The 19,612-nt window shown below is 39.4% G+C and overlaps 1 protein-coding gene across 2 annotated transcripts in view; it reads left to right on the top strand.

Annotated features, from left to right (window-relative positions):
- Window positions 1–4,989: 4,989 nt before the first annotated feature.
- The window catches only part of SLC7A6 (solute carrier family 7 member 6), a 30,029-nt gene continuing 15,406 nt past the window's right edge, over window positions 4,990–19,612 (top strand). The window contains exons 1-5 of one of the 2 annotated variants that reach the window (XM_032195608.1): window positions 4,990–5,056; window positions 10,773–11,345; window positions 14,966–15,091; window positions 16,867–17,011; window positions 19,330–19,453. In XM_032195608.1, the coding sequence (XP_032051499.1) occupies window positions 10,814–11,345; window positions 14,966–15,091; window positions 16,867–17,011; window positions 19,330–19,453 (927 nt within the window). In that variant the 5' untranslated portion in view covers window positions 4,990–5,056; window positions 10,773–10,813. Of the gene's footprint in view, window positions 5,125–10,772; window positions 11,346–14,965; window positions 15,092–16,866; window positions 17,012–19,329; window positions 19,454–19,612 lie in introns of both variants that reach the window. The other variant, XM_032195607.1, reaches the window with a different exon arrangement.

The raw sequence follows: 19,612 nt of genomic DNA, 5'->3' as shown, positions 1-19,612 counted from the left end.
AGATTTGAATGCTTTAGTTGTCTAACAAATAAAGTCAATCTCCTTCTTCAAAAATATATATAACTATGAAGGATCACTTTTTCCAAATAAATCCCCCAAATTAACTGGGGAAAACAGGAAATACTGAACATTCCATTTATTATAGAAAAGATTGCAGTAGCAAGGAAAAAAAAATAGACAGCTTGGGGCATTGATCTAAAGAATGTTCAGTAAATAATGGAATCCTTCTTTTTCTGATGATTCGGATTTTTTTGTTTGTTTCTTTTTTCTCCTTGTAAGGTTTTATCGATAACATTTGAAAAAATGTCCATACTTTAGAAGATATCCATCTCTACTTCTGCCTCACAGCATGGAAAGCACTAAAGAAAAAGAGCTTGCAATTATGTATAACAATGACGTGTATGACCAAATAATAAAATAAAAATGTAATGTAAGAACTTAAGTAAGCACTAAAATTTTGATGAGAGCAGATGAGGCAGTCAAAAAGACAAGATACCTGTAAGGCAATGGAAGCAGACAGAAACTATTAAAAAAAAAAAAAAAAAAAAAAAAAAGATGAGATGTTGACCCTTATGTTAAAATCTGTTTATAGAAATTGCAGTATTGAGAAAACAAGATTTCTGTAAAAGAAGGCCTAATGTAAATCTTTAAAGTATTTAAATCAGAGTACAGTTGGTTAAGACAAAGCCACATGAGCCATCTCTCTGCTTCTGTTGCTAGAAGGGACATTTTCCATTATCTGTGTCACTTCCTTTTCTCTCTGCTCCTCTACTCCACATTTGTACTCTTGTGATTATGCCAGCAAAAAAATAACCCAAGAAAGTATTGGATTTTACCAGTTTAGTGAGCAGAAGAGCCTCACCAAAGGGGCCAGACAAGTGCTAAAAGACAGTGAAATGAGTAGGAGGAGCTATGCTGTTGGGAGCATGGAAAGATAAATTTAGAAGCCTAAATTTAGACTTTTTTTTTTTTTTTTTAATTGCCAAGCATTTTGGTACTTCTGATTTGGTCCCTCTGATTTGTAAACAATAGTCACTTTGCTTAAAACACCTATAGAAAAAGTTTGTGTGATGGAAGAAGAAAGTGGCAAAGGATCAGCTAATTTGATTTTGCGAACAAAGTCATTCAACTTTAACCAAAGAAAAGAAACAGAGGCAATTAAATTCATTTTTGGAACTGTTTCTGTTGCTCTCCGGAAAGAATACAGAGTATCTGGCTGACTCTGTGCTGATGGAGATTAAAAAGAATACCTACTTTTAGCACTTACAAACATTGCCATTTCTTAGGCTCTGGCTGAAGCCACAGATTTACTGTCACAAATCATTTTATGATCCCTACAGATAACTCAGATATCCACAGAATGTACATTTCAAAGGAAGCACAGATGTGGTCTCAAGTCTCATTTGGTATGGCAAAAGTTAAAAGGAACCATCATAAGCCTTCAAATGTGTGGCTAGATACAATATCTTCATGAAAGTTAACAGCATAAATTCCATGTAAGTACTACTTACTTAGACAACAGTTTCAACACTGACCTTAAAGCTCAGTACATGCTTGTTCACACTTGTCCTTCCATGAATGAAGTACACAAGGAAAACATTTTTGGGGGACTTATACAGTATGGATGTGCTTAAACTCACCCTGTGCTCCAGGATTAATTTAATAATAAGCAGAAAGCCGACGATCAGACTTCAGATCAATTAGATTTAACAGCAGTTTTTAACTTGTCTCTGTCATGTTCTAAAACCATTTAATGATTATCCTGTAGATTGGGTTTTCTTTAGTCTGATGCAAATTCAATTTTGGTTTGTTTAGGGATATTTAATCTGTTCATTCTTCAAGTTTTTGGAGGGGATTGAATTACATTCCCTACATCACATTTAATGGCAATATTAGTTAGACAAAAAAAGCAGACACGGCAAAACTCACAGACATAAAAAAACTGTTTGATTTAATCCTCACTAGCTAAGAGATGTGATCTTTAGTAAATTGATATCAGATAAAAATCACAGTGAAAACAAAGTAGGTTTGGTTGTGTTTGGTTTTTTTGTTTGTTTATTTTAGGTTTTCTCTGCTAGCACTTAAAGAATGTGCAGATCCATACAGATATAACTTACCAAAGGCTGTTTATGGAGGATCAAGAATCAGGCACACTATAGATGTAATCTGTAGCAAGAAGAGAAGAACGTATAAAGTAGAGTCCAGATTTACATTTGGCTTATACAGTAACATTGAAGGACTAATTTATAAAATTATGAACCTACTTTGCCATAATGGAAAATCAAATATTTGATTATACTTATTTGATTATAGCAGATTTCAGTACAGGAGGGCCTAAAAGGAAGTTGGAGAGGGACTCTTTATCAGGGAGTTTAGTGGTAATACAAGGAGTAATGCCTTTAAACTAAAAGAAGGTAGATTTAGATTACATATGAAGAAGAAATTATTTAATGCCAGGGTGGTGAGGCATTGGAACAGGTTGTCCGGAGAAGCTGTGGATGCTCCATCCCCGGAAGTGTTTACAGCCAGGTTGGATGGGGCTTTGAGCAACCTGGTCTGGTGGAACGTGTCTCTGCTCATGGCAGGGGGGTTGGAATTCAATGATCTTTAAGGTCCCTTCCAACCCAAGCCATTCTATGATTATTGTGAAGTTTGCTTCTGGTCACTTGCAAACACTTCAGGAGTACTTGCAATGGTCTTTACTTACAATAATGTCCTTAGGTCTCTGATACCAACCTCTACAGTTATTACAAGTTTTCACAATTCAAAGGGCGTAGTTCTAATTTGAAATCCTTAAATGGGCATGTTTTCCAATATTTTTTTTTCACGATTATAGAATAAAATGTCATCCTCTGTATTGCCAGCAAATGTCTAATAATTTGTTTTCTATGTCTTTTCAGCTCCTTTCTATTTCTTGTTCCTAAAGGCAAAGGCAACATTCTAATTAGCCGACACTTTGAGTCCATTTTCTGAAGGAATGAATGTTGTCTCCAGCAGATTCAATTTATAAGAGAGCTTTAAAATGTAGTCTAGCATCAATTGAAATCAGCTGCATCTTTTACATTCTCACAGTTCATTTTTGATTAATGTGCAAGACTGACGTCAAGTATGTCTACCTGAAAGATATTGTTAGTACTACAAATAGAGCACTATCAATATTTGTAATTAATGACTAAACACTATTTAAAGCTAAGAATTGCTTTCAGGGTCATATTATCTTTCTAACTGTAATTATTAAGTTTCATATTGTACAAATTTCAGTTATATTCCAGGGATGGCTTCTAGGACTTCTTGTTTTATATGAGTTCTGTATAAAAGGATTGAAAACAAAGAAGTCATTTATCAGGGCTGTTAAACTTCAGAAGAAGGCAGACTGGTTTTGTTCGCTGCTTTACAACATTGTCAGTAGTTTAGGAGGTAATCCATTTAGTGTAGCTATCTCTACATGTACTTGCACAAGACCAAAAACCAACAAAAGCCAAACAAAGAGTAATGAAAGAGTTGAGATTATCAAACTTCTTCAGATTGCAACCTGCAAATGAGAGTTTGCTTTGCCATAGTGCTGTATAGTTTGGAAATCAAGTCTACTGTAGCAACCAGGAAGCTTTTTGCCAGTATACGCACATAAAAAGCCAACTAGGAAGAGATTTTCTTTGTTCATTGCTGTTGAAACACAATATAATGAATATCTGTAGATATAAGAAGGCAGCACTGCCTTTGTATGCTAATTATCTATGTGACAAAAAAAAAAAAAAAAAAGAAAAAAACCGCCTCTGTCAAACAAGGGAGCCTTGAGAGGAAGTAGCATGGAAATTAGAAATGTAAGCCTCATGGTAACCAAACTGGACTCCACCATTGCATTTACTGCTTATGGGTATTGCAGTACATAGTTTGCTTTTCCCAGTCCTTCTACAGCCTTGTAATTTTTATTTGGCTGAACAGTTTTTATCCTGGTATGTTCGACTGAAAAAAATCTACCTCTGACTCATCTGTTTGAGACTGCAGATAATAATCATTGGCTGCGGGAGGGATAATGAGATTGTTGGGACGGAGACAAAGACCATCACGTCTCCAGAGCCCTGTTGTCTTTTCAGGCACTGACCTTCTCCTTGCCTGGCAAGGAACAGCTGAAGGGGCAGCGAAGGACATCAGGAGGGGGCAGTAGCCTGGAGTTCATTGACTCAGACATGCTAAAACTATTAACCTGATAGAGGAAGGCAAAGATTTCATTACACGAACCTAGATAAGTCTGCTAAATGGCAAATCGCTTACTTACTGTCATTTTCAGAAGCTGCGGGGCATTATTTAATGACAATTTTGAGAGATCCACCTAGATGTACTTCACCGGAGACAAATTTTAGGTGCGGCTGTGCTCCACTTGAGGACACCAACACGTAAATGGCAGCATTTTAAGGTTTTCCTTCTTATACCCAGAGCCACAATGGCTCGTAGCAGCTGTCCCCCAAACTAATGCCAGGTTTAAAACCTTCGGCTGCCTCAGGCGCCTCATTTTGGGTCAATCTCACGAGACTGAGCCCCGGTGCTGTGTCACCTCAGGGGCTGCGGGGCGGGCCCGGGCCCACCTCCACCTGCCTGGGGGGAGAGGCGGCAGCCGCACGGCTCCTCCAGCGAGCCCCGGGGTTTGCAAAAAGCACCGCTTTCACACCGTCAGCCCTAAACCTCTTCTCCATCTTGCGCCTGAGGGGAAGGAAGGATGGCTTCCAGCCCCGAGGCAAGGAGAAGCCGTCGCCCATTTCGCGCGGGGGCGAGGAGGGCTCGCCACGCTCCTCAGCCGCAGGGCGCGGCGCTGCTGAAGCAACCCCGGAGGGGTCGGAGGGGGAGGCCGGGCCCTCCGGCGGCTCCCCCGGGCGAGGCGAGGCGAGGGGAGGCGAGGCGAGGAGGGAGGGAAGCAGCCGCGGTTTCCTGCCGGGGAGGGGAGGAAGGCGGCGGCGGCGGAGGGCGCGGGGCCGCGGGGCGGAGCGGCCGCCATCAAGCGGAGTGTGGCAAGGAGCGAGCATCCCCGGGGCACGCCGCAGCGGGGCCATCAGGAGAGGAGGTAACGGGGGCAGCAGCACCGCTACAGCCGCCCGGAGCCGGCGGGGGACGAGCCGGGAGACCCCCGGGGTAGGCACGGTGGGGAGGCGCCGGCTCCCTCCCGCCTTGGGAGGCAGCGCGGTGAGGGTGGGGGCCTCGCCGGCAGCACCCGCGGTCGGCTGCAGGTGTGCGGTGGTGGGAAGCTGCCCCGTGTTTCTTGTTATTATTTATTATTATTATTTTTAACGGCAGCACCCGAGGGGTGTGCGTGTGTGTGAGGGGCGCCCTCAGCTCCGCCTGGCCTCCGGTTCCGGAGCCGGCCGGCGCCTCTGTCATGAGGCGCCTCTGCCCTGAGGCGCGTGGCCGCGGGAAGAAGGAAAAAAAAAAGAAAAAAAAAAAAGAATTTGTCTTATTTTATCAAAAAAACAACTGCTGGGGGAGGAAGGAGCGACCGGGACGAAGCGGCCCCGAGCCGGGCTCGTCACGCCAGCCGTGGGCAGCCCCCGGGGTGGCTTTGCCGAGCCCTGAGTTGGTTTTATTTGTTTTATTTTTATATTTCGTCTCGCTGCAGGCGAACACTGGGCTCGGAGCTCAGGTTGGGTCAGAATAGGGTGTTTTTGGGACAGGCACATGTGATAATGGCTGCTCTGCAGCCAGCCGCCACAGGAACTTAGGTGTCATAGTGTAATGCCTCCGGGCAAGCATGTGTAAGGTACTGGGTTTGATTGTTTGTGTGATTATTGTTATTATTTTTGAAACTATTATTTTTGAAGAAAAGTGCTTTAAGGCGTGCATTAAGAAATGCCTTAGGTGACTAAGTTACAGCTAAAGAGTATGTATGTGTAGATGGGTAGTTGTGTGCCATCTGACTGTACTCTCCCTGTTTTGAGAGGTTTCCACTTTTGTGCACCACCATAAAAATCAGATAAATGATTCAAACAGACTCAGTCATGGCCTGGCTTTACCTGAGGCTGATTCTGTGTGTTTCTCTAGATCTTTCTCCAGTTGTAGCTGCCTTGAGTGCTCGCTTCTATCTGAAGACAGTTTACCAGAAAGTCCCTACTTGTAAGCTTAATTCTAATTTTTCCCTTGGAAATATAAACTAGAAGTGTTTGAGGGACATAGTAGCATGTTATTTTCCACTTGTAGCTAGTACAAGTTCCCTACCTTCAAAGTAACTTGGCTTAAAGTCTATTACTGAGGTGGATTTGACTAGGATTAGTAGTACTTCAGTAAATTTTGAAAAGTTGCTAAGATGTACATAGGATATGTACAAGTTGCTAAGATGTACATATCCAAGATGTACAAGGATACCTGCCTGTGAGCAGGTTGTGAGTTTTCACTCATATAATGTTTGAAGCCTTTTTCAGGATTTGTCAGAACATGTGTGCAGTGTTGCTGAATTTCTCCTGTGCAGGTGTGTCCCACGTGCGTACAGTCAGGATTTACTGCCATCACTGATAGAAGGTGAAGTGGATAATTGACCTAGAAACTTCTCTTTCATATCTGTTCATATGATAAACACACCTCAACCTTTCTTACAAATGGATGTTACAGGCAGTTTTATTTGATCAAAGGTTTATGCTGTTTTTTACAGTGATAAAGATGATTTGCATAGGGGAGCATGCAAGACTTGGCTGAACAGGTTAAATCTTTGCATTGGGAACTGCTTTTGGTGCAAGGACTTCCTGTCTGCTAACCATGTGTGACAGGGAAGTGATTTTTCTCTCACCAGAAACAAGAGCCATACTAGACAGACTAAACCTTTCCCATCTAAATTGTTAGACTATGAGGTGCCTAAATACATACACTGCAAGGAATAGGCATTTCTGGGACTTCCAACCTTTGCTCTGTTGGTGCTTAACTCCCTGAAGACATTTATGCTGTTTGCCTGTGTAGGGCAGTCTTGACTCTTACTCAAAGGACCAATCGTTAAGAAAAAGGAGTTTTACAGCTGGGATAAGTGAATAGTCAAAGTATTTATGTAAGGTTGTGTTATAACAAGGGTTGCTGCGTGCAGACAAGACTACTGCAGAAGACAGAGGCAGGAATACTGGAAATTTCTGCTAATGAGCAGGTATTGTATGTGAGTATTTGGTATTTGACATCTGCTCACAGGTTCAGTCCCTGCTGAACAAATGCCAGACCAGCTGCTGTCCTTGCTGAGGAAGGGAGAGGGAATCTTCCTCTTTCCCTCTTCTAAAGGAAGGCCACCTTGTAATGCAGTGTTAGTATTTCATTATAAGCGCATATTAACTTTCATTAGTTCCTTTGCTATGTGGGCAATGCGTTGTAGACCTTATCAGTATTTTTGGTGAGACAATGAAGTGATCTTAGCTTCAGGTCACTCTGTCCCGGTCTTATACTGAAGCTGTCTATATCAACAGCAGTGTCATTTCAGTAGAAATCCTATGCATATCAGCAAAAAGATTCCTCACAGCTGCAACCATCAGCAAAAACAAGAGGTTAAGACTTTGTATTGCACAAGGGTGAGTGATGAGGAAACACACGTGTTAGCTTGTGTGAAGTCATAAGCTCGCATTAGCCTTAGCAGTCCTATGGCAGGGCTTTGGCAGCATTAGAGTTCTAACTGTTTTGAGCTGGAATATTTCAGAATTGTTGCATGTTAAAAGATATTATGCTATTCCTCCCTGGTTCTTCACTTCCAAAACTATCTTCTGTTTGCACAAAACCATCAGCCTTTTGCCAGAATCATGGATTCAATTTTTCTGTAGTTGTTTTTAAAGTTTCAAATCTTGATGTAACTTCAGTTTTCTCCAGTTTCTTCTGCCCTCTCTCTTCCTTTTAGGTGGTTTTAGTTCCAGTTAAGTGAAGTATTTGTAGAAGAAACCAAAACAAACAAACAAAAACCCTGCCAGTAGTTCTGTTTCTGTCATAGAGGTAGTGCAATGAGACATGTGACTCAGGCAAATAAGCAATTCCTGCCCTGAAGGCTTTAAGGCTAAAACAAGCAAGGTTAGAGAAGAGAATGAAATGCCAAATCCTGAGTGAGCTGTTGTGCACACCTTCATGAAAACCTGAGTTTTTGTTGGCAGAGACCCAAAGCTGGGAATAACAAAAGCAGATTCAGAGAGGGAGAGAGGGAAAGGGAGTACTGGGGGGAAAAGTATGTAAAACTGGGAGGATATTGTGGTTGCTCCTTCATGGGTAGGGTAAAATAGGACAAACAACTGTCAAGGTCATCAGTAACAAAACTGTATAGAACTGCAGTCATGTGCTGCTAATTGAGATGGATGCATTTGAATCAAATCCTCAGAATGTCTGAGAATTCAGAGTAGTATCTGTGCTCCTGAACAAGTTGTACTGTGAAAGGTATTCCGGGAAGATATGAGAGTGATGATTAGGGTATGTGGTGTAAGAAACCATAAAGCTGTGCATTTATCACCAAAATGAGATCTTATATCAGTGAGTCAATTCTTAACATAATACTTGATTTTATTCTCCAGCTGGATAGCTTGGTGATGACTGGAATATTTTCAAAATAGCAGTCAGATACCGTAACAATAGCTATAGTACTTTTATTTTTCCCACCAGGATTTCTTCAGTGATTTGCCTTCGGGAATACATTCGCAGCTAGTGTCCTGTGTGAGTCAAAGCAGAAATGAAAAGCCTCAAGTGAAATGCTATTTTTGCTGGTGACAAGTGCTTGTTAAATCTGCTTCTGGTCAAGTTAGTCATCAAGACACCTGCTTTGATTACTCGCCTTGCTGTTTTACACATTTATACTTTCTGATGATTGAGTCAGATTTGTATTTGGTTATGATACTAATAATTTGCGTTACACAGTTATAACTGAACCTTCTCTTTTAAAGCAAACCAAATAATCTCACCGGTTTACAGGCCACATGGCTTTTTGAAGGCTTGACTGTTACACCAGTAACAGAAAAACAATCAGCCTGTGGTTGTGAATGCGTTTGGCGGAAGCTGTGGAAGGTAGGTGGGTAGGTACGGAGAGTAACCAAGTAGAAGAGTAAATAACAAGGAGGACCGGCAACAACTGGGGAGCTGAACTTGCTTTCATTTTTCCTTGCAGTTTGGGGCACGCTCATCTGTGAAAACTGTGTGGATCCCTCTCTGCTAATTACTTTAATTCAGGTGGAGATGCCTCATTATAGCACTCCAGTTAAGCTCAGAAATAGCAGTTTCTAGAAAGTTTGAAAGTTTTAGTCCGACTAGAAGTGTGAAATTTGAGGGCACGTGATATGACACGAGATAAGATGTTGGCTCATGTATAAACTTGATAAAATACATACTTGCTAAACATCTTTAGAGTGTGTTTTTTCTGAAATACTGAGGGGAAAATAAATCAGAAGGCATTCAGCTAAATGGATTGAGGATCTCATATTATTTAAAAGAACACAGTCTCTATTTCAGTATGAAAAAAGCTAAAACATTCATAGGAGTTGGAGGTAAATGATGTCATATGGTTTGGTAAATGATTTGTGTGCCATTTCTGTAGAAGATACTTTTCTATTGGTTGAAAATAACCTTTATCCTTTTAAGATATTAAAAACTATTGAAGTTAGGCAATGTCAAGCCAGGTTTCCTATACTGCAGTATACGGATGTCAGCTAATTAATAAAGGAGGAGTATGATTATTAAGTTTTCCATCCAGGAGAGTGTTCTTCTAAATGCATGAACAAAACTTTGTGTGTTTGTATGTTACTAGATGCAGAGATACATTAATTGCATACTGTTCTATCATAAATGGCTGAAGCATACGCTGGAGGTTTAATGAGTTTGCAGTGTAGGTTGGTTTCCATATAAGACTGCTCTGTGAATAGATTTCTTATAATATACACTATATAATAATATAATATACACTACATAATGTGCCTCATCCAGAATTACTGCTAATTATCAATGTATTCTTGTACTAGTAAATGTTATTAGCAGTAACTTTTTGAGAGGCATGGGAGAACTTCCTGGACCCTTGAGAAGCAGGTGGTTCTTTTCCAAAAAGTCAATTCTGAAGCAAAGGAGAATGTTTGCTTTGCTTCTGTTCTCTTAGGTACTCCTAAATACAGTCACTAGTGGAGAAATTTGGACTGGAACTACTGTGTTTTTTCATGGACAGCTTGCACTCTTAGATAATGCCAAGAAATGAGACAGTGGGAAATGGGAACAGAGTTTCTTGGAGGAGATGGGTGGGAAGTCAAACTGTGTTATGAAATATAAACCAGCAGTTAGATGAAGGGGATTTTGGAGTAAGTACGTCTTCGTATTGCCCTTGGTTAAGAGTCCACAGTGTGTTAATAGAACATGCAGTCATGTTACCGGATCACTCATAACTTACCTGTGGAGGAATAATGATTTGATTAGTTTGTTAGTACTGCAGTAAACCTATGTTCATGCTTCAAACTTCCAGCTTGGTCTTAAAATGCTTTTTCTTTTTTGTTACCTCATTTTGGTTCTGTCTGTTCTTTTGTCCTTTTCAACCTTACAGTTCCCAAATTCTGTTCTTCTACCTTTTTTCCCCCCTCTGTTTTTCTGAAAGGCAGAAATTCCTTTCTTTAAGTTATACTAGAATTTGTGTAATACTGTCTGTATATAGGTTTTTTGTTTATTTGTTTAACTATGCATGGATTTCCCTTTGTGGAAAAACATGAAATAACAAAAGAGGGTTTCACATAGGGTAAAAGGTGAAAAGAAGCCTTGATGATAAAGTTATAGGATAAAAAAATTTATAATGATTTCATCTGTCTGTTTTGCTTTAGATTGTGATTTGGAGTCGTGGAGAATTCATAGCCTTTCCACAATGGGAGAAAGGACAGATTGTGCTAAGTCTCATAGCTCACTGGCTGAATACAGCCCCATCAATAAATCAGACAAGACCGATCCCAATGACAACTCTGAAATGCAGGATGGAAACCAAAATACAATGCAACTGAAGAAAGAAATATCTCTGATAAATGGGATAAGCCTTATAGTAGGCAACATGATTGGTTCAGGTATCTTTGTCTCTCCCAAAGGAGTTCTCATCTACAGCAAATCTTATGGATTGTCTCTAGTAATTTGGGCAATTGGAGGGATCTTTTCAGTCTTTGGAGCTCTCTGCTATGCTGAACTTGGAACCACTATTACAAAGTCTGGAGCCAGCTATGCATACATCTTGGAGTCTTTTGGGAGCTTCATTGCTTTTATTCGTTTGTGGACCTCACTCCTAATTGTTGAGCCAACGAGCCAGGCGGTTATTGCAATCACCTTTGCTAACTACATAGTTCAACCTTTCTTCCCATCTTGTGATCCTCCGTACATTGCTTGTCGGCTCATAGCAGCTGCTTGTGAATGTAAGTATTTCTTGAAACTTACTATGCTATTTTTTTTATTTTTTTTACAGTTGAGCTTTATTTTGTTACATACTGAAACAATTTGGGTTACAGTAAGGAAAACAACAACTTCCAGTTGATGAATAATGTAAAAGTATTAGTCTGTGAACTGATATTTTCTCATTCAGAAGCAAAACAGTGTTTAACTCTTCCAAGTTGACTTAACATGGGAAAAACAAAGAAAAAAGTTGGTTTTCCTTCAGAGAGGTAGATTAAATCAAACCCCAAGGTACTCTTGGTGTAGTCTAAGAGTTGTTGCAGAACGGCTCTTATGCTATGAATTCTGCTGTAACTTATTTTTCAATAACTCCTCAACGTAGACATGAAGTAATTACTCTCGTAGCGTTTCAGGAGATCATTAGGTCAAGATTATTCTTCATGCTTATGATTAGCAATACCACCATGAAGCTGTACCTGTTGTGAAGAGTTTTGAGGAGGAAATGTTTGTGATCAGATACCTCCTTGGGCTGTCAACAAAGAGGAACAACATCAAACTGTCCGTGTCCTTCAAATCAGGACTGTTCTGCATTGAAAGAATGAAAATCTATGATTGTGCTGTGTGTGTCTTGATTTTAGGTATTTCTATCGAGAGTATTTCTATACGTATTTTTATTTCCCAGTACACAGTCAAAAATATCTTTCAGCAAGTCTACAAGGTAGTCCTTCGTCAGGTACTGTGCAGTCTCACCATGTGCTATGGAGCCTGCCCACACTGTCAACTTGAGGAGTTCTTATTATAAAGCTAATAGGGCACTTGAGTTTTCTTACTTCCATCAACATGCTACAGAAGGGCGATGTGCTGCTCCTGCTTGCCTCCTTTCTGAGGCAACAGGGAGCCTGTAAAGTAGTTGTAATGTTCCTTGTGCAGTTGTCTGTGTGTGCTTCAAATATTTGACCTCTATAATTAGTTGTAAACACTATAGCTCCCCTTTCAATTTTGTGGATTAATTTGTTATTGTTGGGAAAGCACTAATGTGGGCAAAAGGGTCCAAGTAGTGGGGAGAACAATCACAGACTTCTTCCAAAAATATGTGTGAGCTTACTCAGCTCTACTCCTTTCCTCTCCTCCCCCCGTCCCAAATGTGGATCACATTTTGTTGTGACAGCTTCAGGGCAGAAATGAGGGACCTGTAACATCATGTTCACATTCCTTAACCAGATACTGTCCCAAGGTGTCCTGGTTTGTTGCTAATAGAGGAAATTTAGCACTTTTTTTTTTTTTTTTTCCTAAGTGGAGGCAAGGTCACCACCATGGGGATGAAAGACTGACTTCAACAGTTTGTTTTGTGGTTTAAATGCCTGTTCTGCCCTCTTTAGGCTTCAGTGCTGAGAATCACCCCTGCTCTTCAACTTCATGTAGCTGTTGCTGCTAAAACCTACACTTCTCCCTGGCAGGGCTGTGTCAGTCCTCACCCATGGATAAAGTTAAAACTTTATTAATGAAGCTGCTGGGAGTGGAAACCTGAACACTGGTTAGGTATAGCTTATATACCAAACCCGGGATTGTTGTGGTGTTCTATTTTTTTGTTTGTTTTTAACTGTAGTGATAATACTAGATCTTACGTGAGATCCATCTTGGTGTTAGGCAGCACGGCTTTGTCATTCATTTTGGAAACGGGTAGCACCTGGCACTGCAGACCTAAACTTGGGAGTTCTCAGCAACTTCAAGAAGCTAAATTATGTAATTTTTGAGGATTAATATTAAATTTATATTTTAATTTGATATTCTAAAAAATTGAGGGAAACATGAAAGTATAATTTCAGTAAGAGAGAAGACATTGCTTGTTCAGATTCTTGTTTGTCTTCTTTTGTTGATATCATTTTTAAAGATACCAGAGACAGCATAGCATTTCACCTGGAGACCAAACACTAACTCAGTGAAGTAAGAGTTAATAACAGTTGCTCCCAATTGAAAGTTGCTTAAAATTATTTTAATGTTCAGATACACCCTGTGAGCAACTACTCCATGGATAATACCAGTCATTACCACTGAACAGCAGAGACCATGCAGAGTTGTTTTTTTCCCGAGGGTTCTTTGGGAGCTGGCAGTCCTGACTTTTGAAATTTGATACAACTGTTTTTGTTCCCCTCATCTTGCCAAGGTCTGTGGAATCTTGTTCAGCCGTTCGACTTGGCCAGATTTTCTAGTATGCTAGTAGCAGTAACGAGATCATTACCTTCCTTTTGTTATGGTTTAAATGATTACTCTTTTTTTTTTGGTAACTGTGTTAAGTGCATTTATATCTTAATAGTATCACATTTTTCTTGGATTATGGGAGAGGAAATAATTCATCACGTCTCTTCATTTAATTTTGATTTGCTAATATCTTCTTACTCAAGTTGAATTTTTGTGTATGCATTTTAATAATACATAGTACAAGAAACTTGTACAGAAATGAAAACTACAGTGCAAGATAACCACACTTTCACTAGCTAGTGGAAGCATTGAGAATTGGAGAAAATAGTTAAGCTTTGGGGTTGAAATCAATACTGTAATGATAATCTGGATAAGAGAAATATTCCTTCACTAAGTGTTTTATAGAATAAATGATGCTGAAGGTACGGAATCCTGGTGAATATTCAGTATTTGAGTACAGGCAAAGATTGTCTGGCTGCCTCTCCACTTGATAATGCAAAGTGTTGAGAGTCACAGGAACACTGTATTTGAACAGCAGCTTGAAAAGTCTTTCTAGGGGAAGTTGATCATATGAGTAAGTTTAGTCAGCACGTTAGGCAAATGCTTATGAAATCTGGTAGTCTCCCTTCAGTTCCCATTTCAGTCTTGTGAAATAGGTCTGACACTGATCTATTTGGGGCTAGAGGGAGGAATGTACTTTAAATACACGTTACTTACCACCAATTTTTAAAAATCATAGAATCCTAGCATGGTTTGGGTTGAAATTAAAGGAACATCTAGTTCCAAACCCCTGCCATAATGTTGCGTTAGATTTAGGCCATGTTGTCTGGTCAGATCCGTTCTAGCCTCGTGTTAATACAGTATAATCAAACTGGACAAGAATAATGAGTTGTTTGGGACCCTGTGCAGTATTCTAAATCATCTGTGGATGTTGAACTGATCCCCAGACTAACAAGGAAGAGGAAAAAACCTTTTAAAGCATTATTTAAAATGTTTACCTAAAGGGATTTCTAGGTAATCTTTCATTTAGCAGAACAGTATTGGTAAATTGAACCTAATAGTTTCATTATAATAGTTTCTTTAGCTTTGGTATAGCTGCAGAATGCATCTGTTGAGGAGTAACATGAGAAAATGTTCTTGTAATCAGAGGACCACTGATGTGGGGGAGGTCTTTCCTTCCCTCTTTTGAAATGGTATGTATTATGAGCCTTTAGCGTATCAATTTCCTGCTGTTCTGTTTGAACCAGTTTTCACTACCAGTGTACCGTGACACTGCTTAGGTTAACCAAACTATTAGTGTAACAGGTAAGTGCACATTAGGATTATCGTAGAAAATCTCTGAAAAATGAATTAAATTGAATATTGTTCCAATTGTCTTCTAATTTTTCTCTTTTTTTTTTTTCTTTTCCACCCCCCCCCCCCCCCACACACACTTTCCCTCTAGGTCTTCTAACATTTATAAACTGTGCCTACGTTAAATGGGGAACACGAGTGCAGGATATATTTACTTACGCTAAAGTTGCTGCTCTTATTGCCATCATCGTAACTGGACTTGTTAAAATATGCCAGGGTAAGCATCTAAACTTAAAGCAAAGGTTTGTACTTATCAGTTAAACTGAAACAGTGGTCTAGAGACTGTAAAACACCTCTTTATATGTGTTATCAGATGTCTCAGTACAAGCATAATACAGCCACCATGAAATCATTAATGTTAAGTATTATCCTGATTTTATATCACAGGTAGCAATCCTATCTCAGTTGACTTTGAGCTAAGTAAAAGAAAAGTGATTGCTCAGCCATGTTGTGCAATTTATTGCCCAGAGTATGGAATAATAAGGGAAATGAAAGCAGCAGAACACAGTGCTAGCAAAATAAGACATGTGAGGAGAAAGCTGTAAATTCCTATGAAAGAAATCTCTAAGGTCAACTGAGCGTTGTTTTTGCAAAATGAATTTTGTGCAGGTCTGAAAGTGATTGAACCTAAAGTAAAAATAGATTTTTAAGAAGGTGTAAGCAGATTTGTGTAACAGGAGCTGCCCCCCCCTCCCTTTTTTTTCTTCCCCCTCAAATCCTGAGCTCTGTTACAGCTTTTGAAAATTAGGAAGTTGCTGTCATTGAGGATTTTGTGTGTTAGGCATTGTGCCTTCACGTTCAAGGAGAAGAGTTCAGAATTCTAAGTTTTATTCTTACCCTTTCCTATGGGGAGGATTTATTGGTGTGCTAGTTTAAAAATAAAAATTATCCTGCTTTCAAAGCTGCCACGCTTTTTTTTTTTTCCTGTCTATCTGGCAATTTGTGTCCTTTGCTCTAAGCAGTTATTGTTGAAAGTCCACGAACAAAGTAATTACTGTGAATGGAACAAGAACATGCATACGTGAGCACCTTGCCAGCGTTCATCCCTCAGCATGTCTGCCCCATCTCTTGTTTTCTAGATACTGAGCTTGTTTCCCTGCCTACTTCCTTGACAGTGTCACCCTTCTCTGTTCCTGAGTCAGCAGTTACTCTGCCTACATCTGTGCCAAGGGAATAGCAATGTCCAGTTAGGATAGAAAGCAGGGAAGAGAAAGATGAAAAGATAGGCTAGAGGCCTCAAATACTTGCCTGTTCAGCTTTGATGAAGTCTAAACATTTCAGGATGCATAGCGCAGGGCACGTTTTCGAATTGCTTAATAAGTCACCTTATGTAAAATAAACTGAATGTATAAAACTGCCACGATGAGTATGTTTTGACCTGCTGGAAGTCAACAGGTTGACTTACTGGTAGTCAAAAGATAACATACATTCTCACAAATACCAGTGTAAAAAATACTTTCCCTCCTAGCTTGTCAAAATTTAATCTCAACAATACTTTATGTTCTGTTTATTATCTATTTTTGGTAGCTAAAACTTAGATACCTGCTTTTATATGTATTTAGTCGTAGTTACCTAAAATCCTCTGTAATCTTTTTTCTATGCATAAGCTAAATGATTGAAAATTTAGAAGGATATATAGCAGGAATGAAAGGATTATTTCATGAATGTTACTCAAAACCATCCTTAGCATGAGTATAGTCGCTGCCAGCTGTTTGTAGCTCAGTCTGAACTTAATGTTCCTAAATTTTTGTGCCATTATTGGCGCAAAGGTGTTTAGGTAGATCAGTATCATCCAGAGAGCGTAACTTTTAGTAGTTTAAGTACTATGCTTATTGTCATGGCTGAAGCACAGAGCAGAAACAGAAAAAGGGATTAATAAGCAGCTTTGTAGGATTTAAGGCTTCTGGGTTCTTGTGTTTGTGTGTCACACTGGAAAGAATTACTTGCTCTGTTTTATTTTCCTGTATTTCATTGTGTCTCCTCCACATACAGGATATTCATCGCACTTCGAGAACTCTTTTGAAGGATCCTCTTTTGATATTGGGGACATTTCCCTCGCGCTCTATTCTGCATTGTTCTCTTACTCTGGTTGGGATACGCTCAATTTTGTAACTGAAGAGATCAAAAACCCAGAAAGGTAAAAGATGTGAGCTTTCTGAACCTGGATAGTTCCCAGTTGCTCATTTTGTCTTTGTCTTTTGCTAATGAGTTCTGAACCTACACAGAAATAATTAAAAGTACTCCATACTCAGATGGCAAGGCCATGAACAATCACCAGTCAAGAATTAATAGCTTTAAATTTCATTAAGAGATTCAAAAAAGTTGTAAGAATAGACGAGTCTAGCTGATTGCAGGATGCCATGTTCAGTGCTTGATAAGCTTTCAGTTCAAGTTATTGCGTACTACCCATTGCAAAAGGTGTTAATATTGCAGTGTAGCATTTCCATAAGTGTCCGTGAAGTGCTTATCAGTGGAATAACTCTGATGTCTCATATTTAAGAAGGTTATCTTTTCCATGAATTTATGCTGTAAAAGTGTGACTGACTACACTTATCTTCTTCAGTAGTGAGCCTGTAAGCAGACACCTTTATGTTAAAAATAGAATCCCATTTGATTATTTTTGCTCCCTATTATAAGCAACAGCTCAGATTGCTACAAGAGAAAGATAAAGGATGGAAGAGAGTGTTTTTTTAATTCTCCCCTATGATTTGGCTTTAGCATTTTCTTCTGTGTTATACATTTATTTAACCAGTATGGTTGTCTATTAAAAAGATAAAATTCAAGTATTTTTCACTCCAAAAATAGCAATTTTTAGTCAGACTGAATTTCAGGTTGATGGTTTTCCCTCTGATTGCCGTGTAAAGGTTTGTTGTACTTGTAATCAGAAGATATACATACATGTTGTTTGCATCAGTCATTTAGTCCTTAAAATGTTTGCTTGTTTGTTTTCTCTGCAGAAAGGGCTTCCCGTTCCCATTTGCTATTTATAAGCATTAGTTCCTTACACAACCTTCATTCTTCGTAACAGTGAAGTTCAAATTCCAGCTTTCTACGTTACTCTTGTATTTTTGGGAATAATGAAATATTCCAGACTTCGGTGGAAATATTTTCAAAAACACCGCTTTCTCCCATTGATCCATAGTCTCCTCATGCTTGTCCTGTCAAAGCTGTAATCCACAGGTTAAATTTGAAATTGTCCAGAACTCCGTATTACAAATTTACAGGTTTATTTGTTGGGGGTGATGGTGGTGGTGATAGGGGGAGGAGGACTTTACTGTTTCCACAGAAGAAATTGATGGCTTTTCCATGAGGAAAAACTGAACAGGCAGTGATCTTCAGCCTGGGAAAGAGATTAATTGGGGGAAGAGGGGCATGATAGAGGTATTTAGAAAAAAACAAAAACAAGCAAAACAAGAGAGGCACAGAGAAAGTATGAAAAAATCACCCCAACCCATCCCACACAAACTGAAGCTGTCGCGTGAAGCTAGCAAGAGCCAGGTTCAAAAGAAAGGGAAGTGGTTTTTCATACAAGGGAGGAGTGAGCATGCAGGAAGAGACCAGATGGCTTTTTGGAAGAGAAATTCAAACAAATTTAAGCAAAAGTTTAAAGTGTGTTCTTTCAAGAACTCTCATTTCTCAGGAAATATCTGGGTGTTCTCAGAGATTTGCCTGCGATTTATAAACTCCCAGTTCTGGATTAAATCTTACCTATTTACAGCTAAGGTTTGGTTTTCACATCACTCTAGATTTTTGTATTACTAGCAAACATAGAAGAATATGCCACATGTAGAGATTGACAACACTGAGGCAATTTTGGATCTCAGCCTTCTGCAGATAATTATAGAATAATTTAGGTCGGAGAAGACCTTCAAGATCATTAACTCTAACCATTCACTGAACACTACAAGTCCACTGCTAAACCATGTACCTGTGCACCAATAATAAGCATCCCAATTCATTTATTTTCTGCTGTGATGAGTGCAGATGAGATGATCATGGTTATGCTCTGATTTTAGGTCTCCCTGGTAGAACAACAGCAGCATTCTTCAGGGTGAATAAAGGCAGAAGCTTGAAGCTCTGAGCCTTCGGGTTCTGTGGTGCTATGGTGATTAACAGTATAGGAAATAGTGTAAGGCACATGAATCTGAAGGCAGTAGTCACTGATCTGGAAACTCTGAAGACAGGGTCTTGAAGAGCATTTATTTAGAATCCCCTTTTACAGATAACTTAGGTTTAGAGTTATTGCAATAGATTTCTATTTTGTTCTGGTATTCTGTATTAGAATTTCCAGTTTTGAAAGAAACCCAAGCCTTCCAGAGATACCTATTTTGAAATCTTTATTCTGTCTTCATACATTTCATCTCTAAGATAAAGGAAGCAAGTAAATAAGGCAGTTCTATTATTAATGGACTTTTTTCCTGGGTTGTGGGTTTTCTTTTCTTACTTGTTTTACAGGAACTTGCCGCTGGCCATTGCAGTGTCTATGCCAATTGTGACTGTTATCTACATCATGACCAATGTTGCTTACTATACAGTGCTGGATGTTCGAGCTGTTCTTTCTAGTGATGCTGTGGCAGTGGTAAGTTGAGCATGTAGCATTTTGCTGTGTAACTCACTTTTCCCATTTTAGAGATGTATTCCTCAAAGAGGAACAAATTAGGGAAAAAATCCTTAATTTCTTACAGTACTTCACCAAATACGGAAGAACAGAAAGACTCACCATGAATAATTAAATCTT

Source organism: Aythya fuligula, chromosome 12 (genome assembly GCF_009819795.1).
Source record: "Aythya fuligula isolate bAytFul2 chromosome 12, bAytFul2.pri, whole genome shotgun sequence".
Taxonomy (NCBI): domain Eukaryota; kingdom Metazoa; phylum Chordata; class Aves; order Anseriformes; family Anatidae; genus Aythya; species Aythya fuligula.
This window is presented reverse-complemented; position numbering and strand designations above follow the sequence as displayed.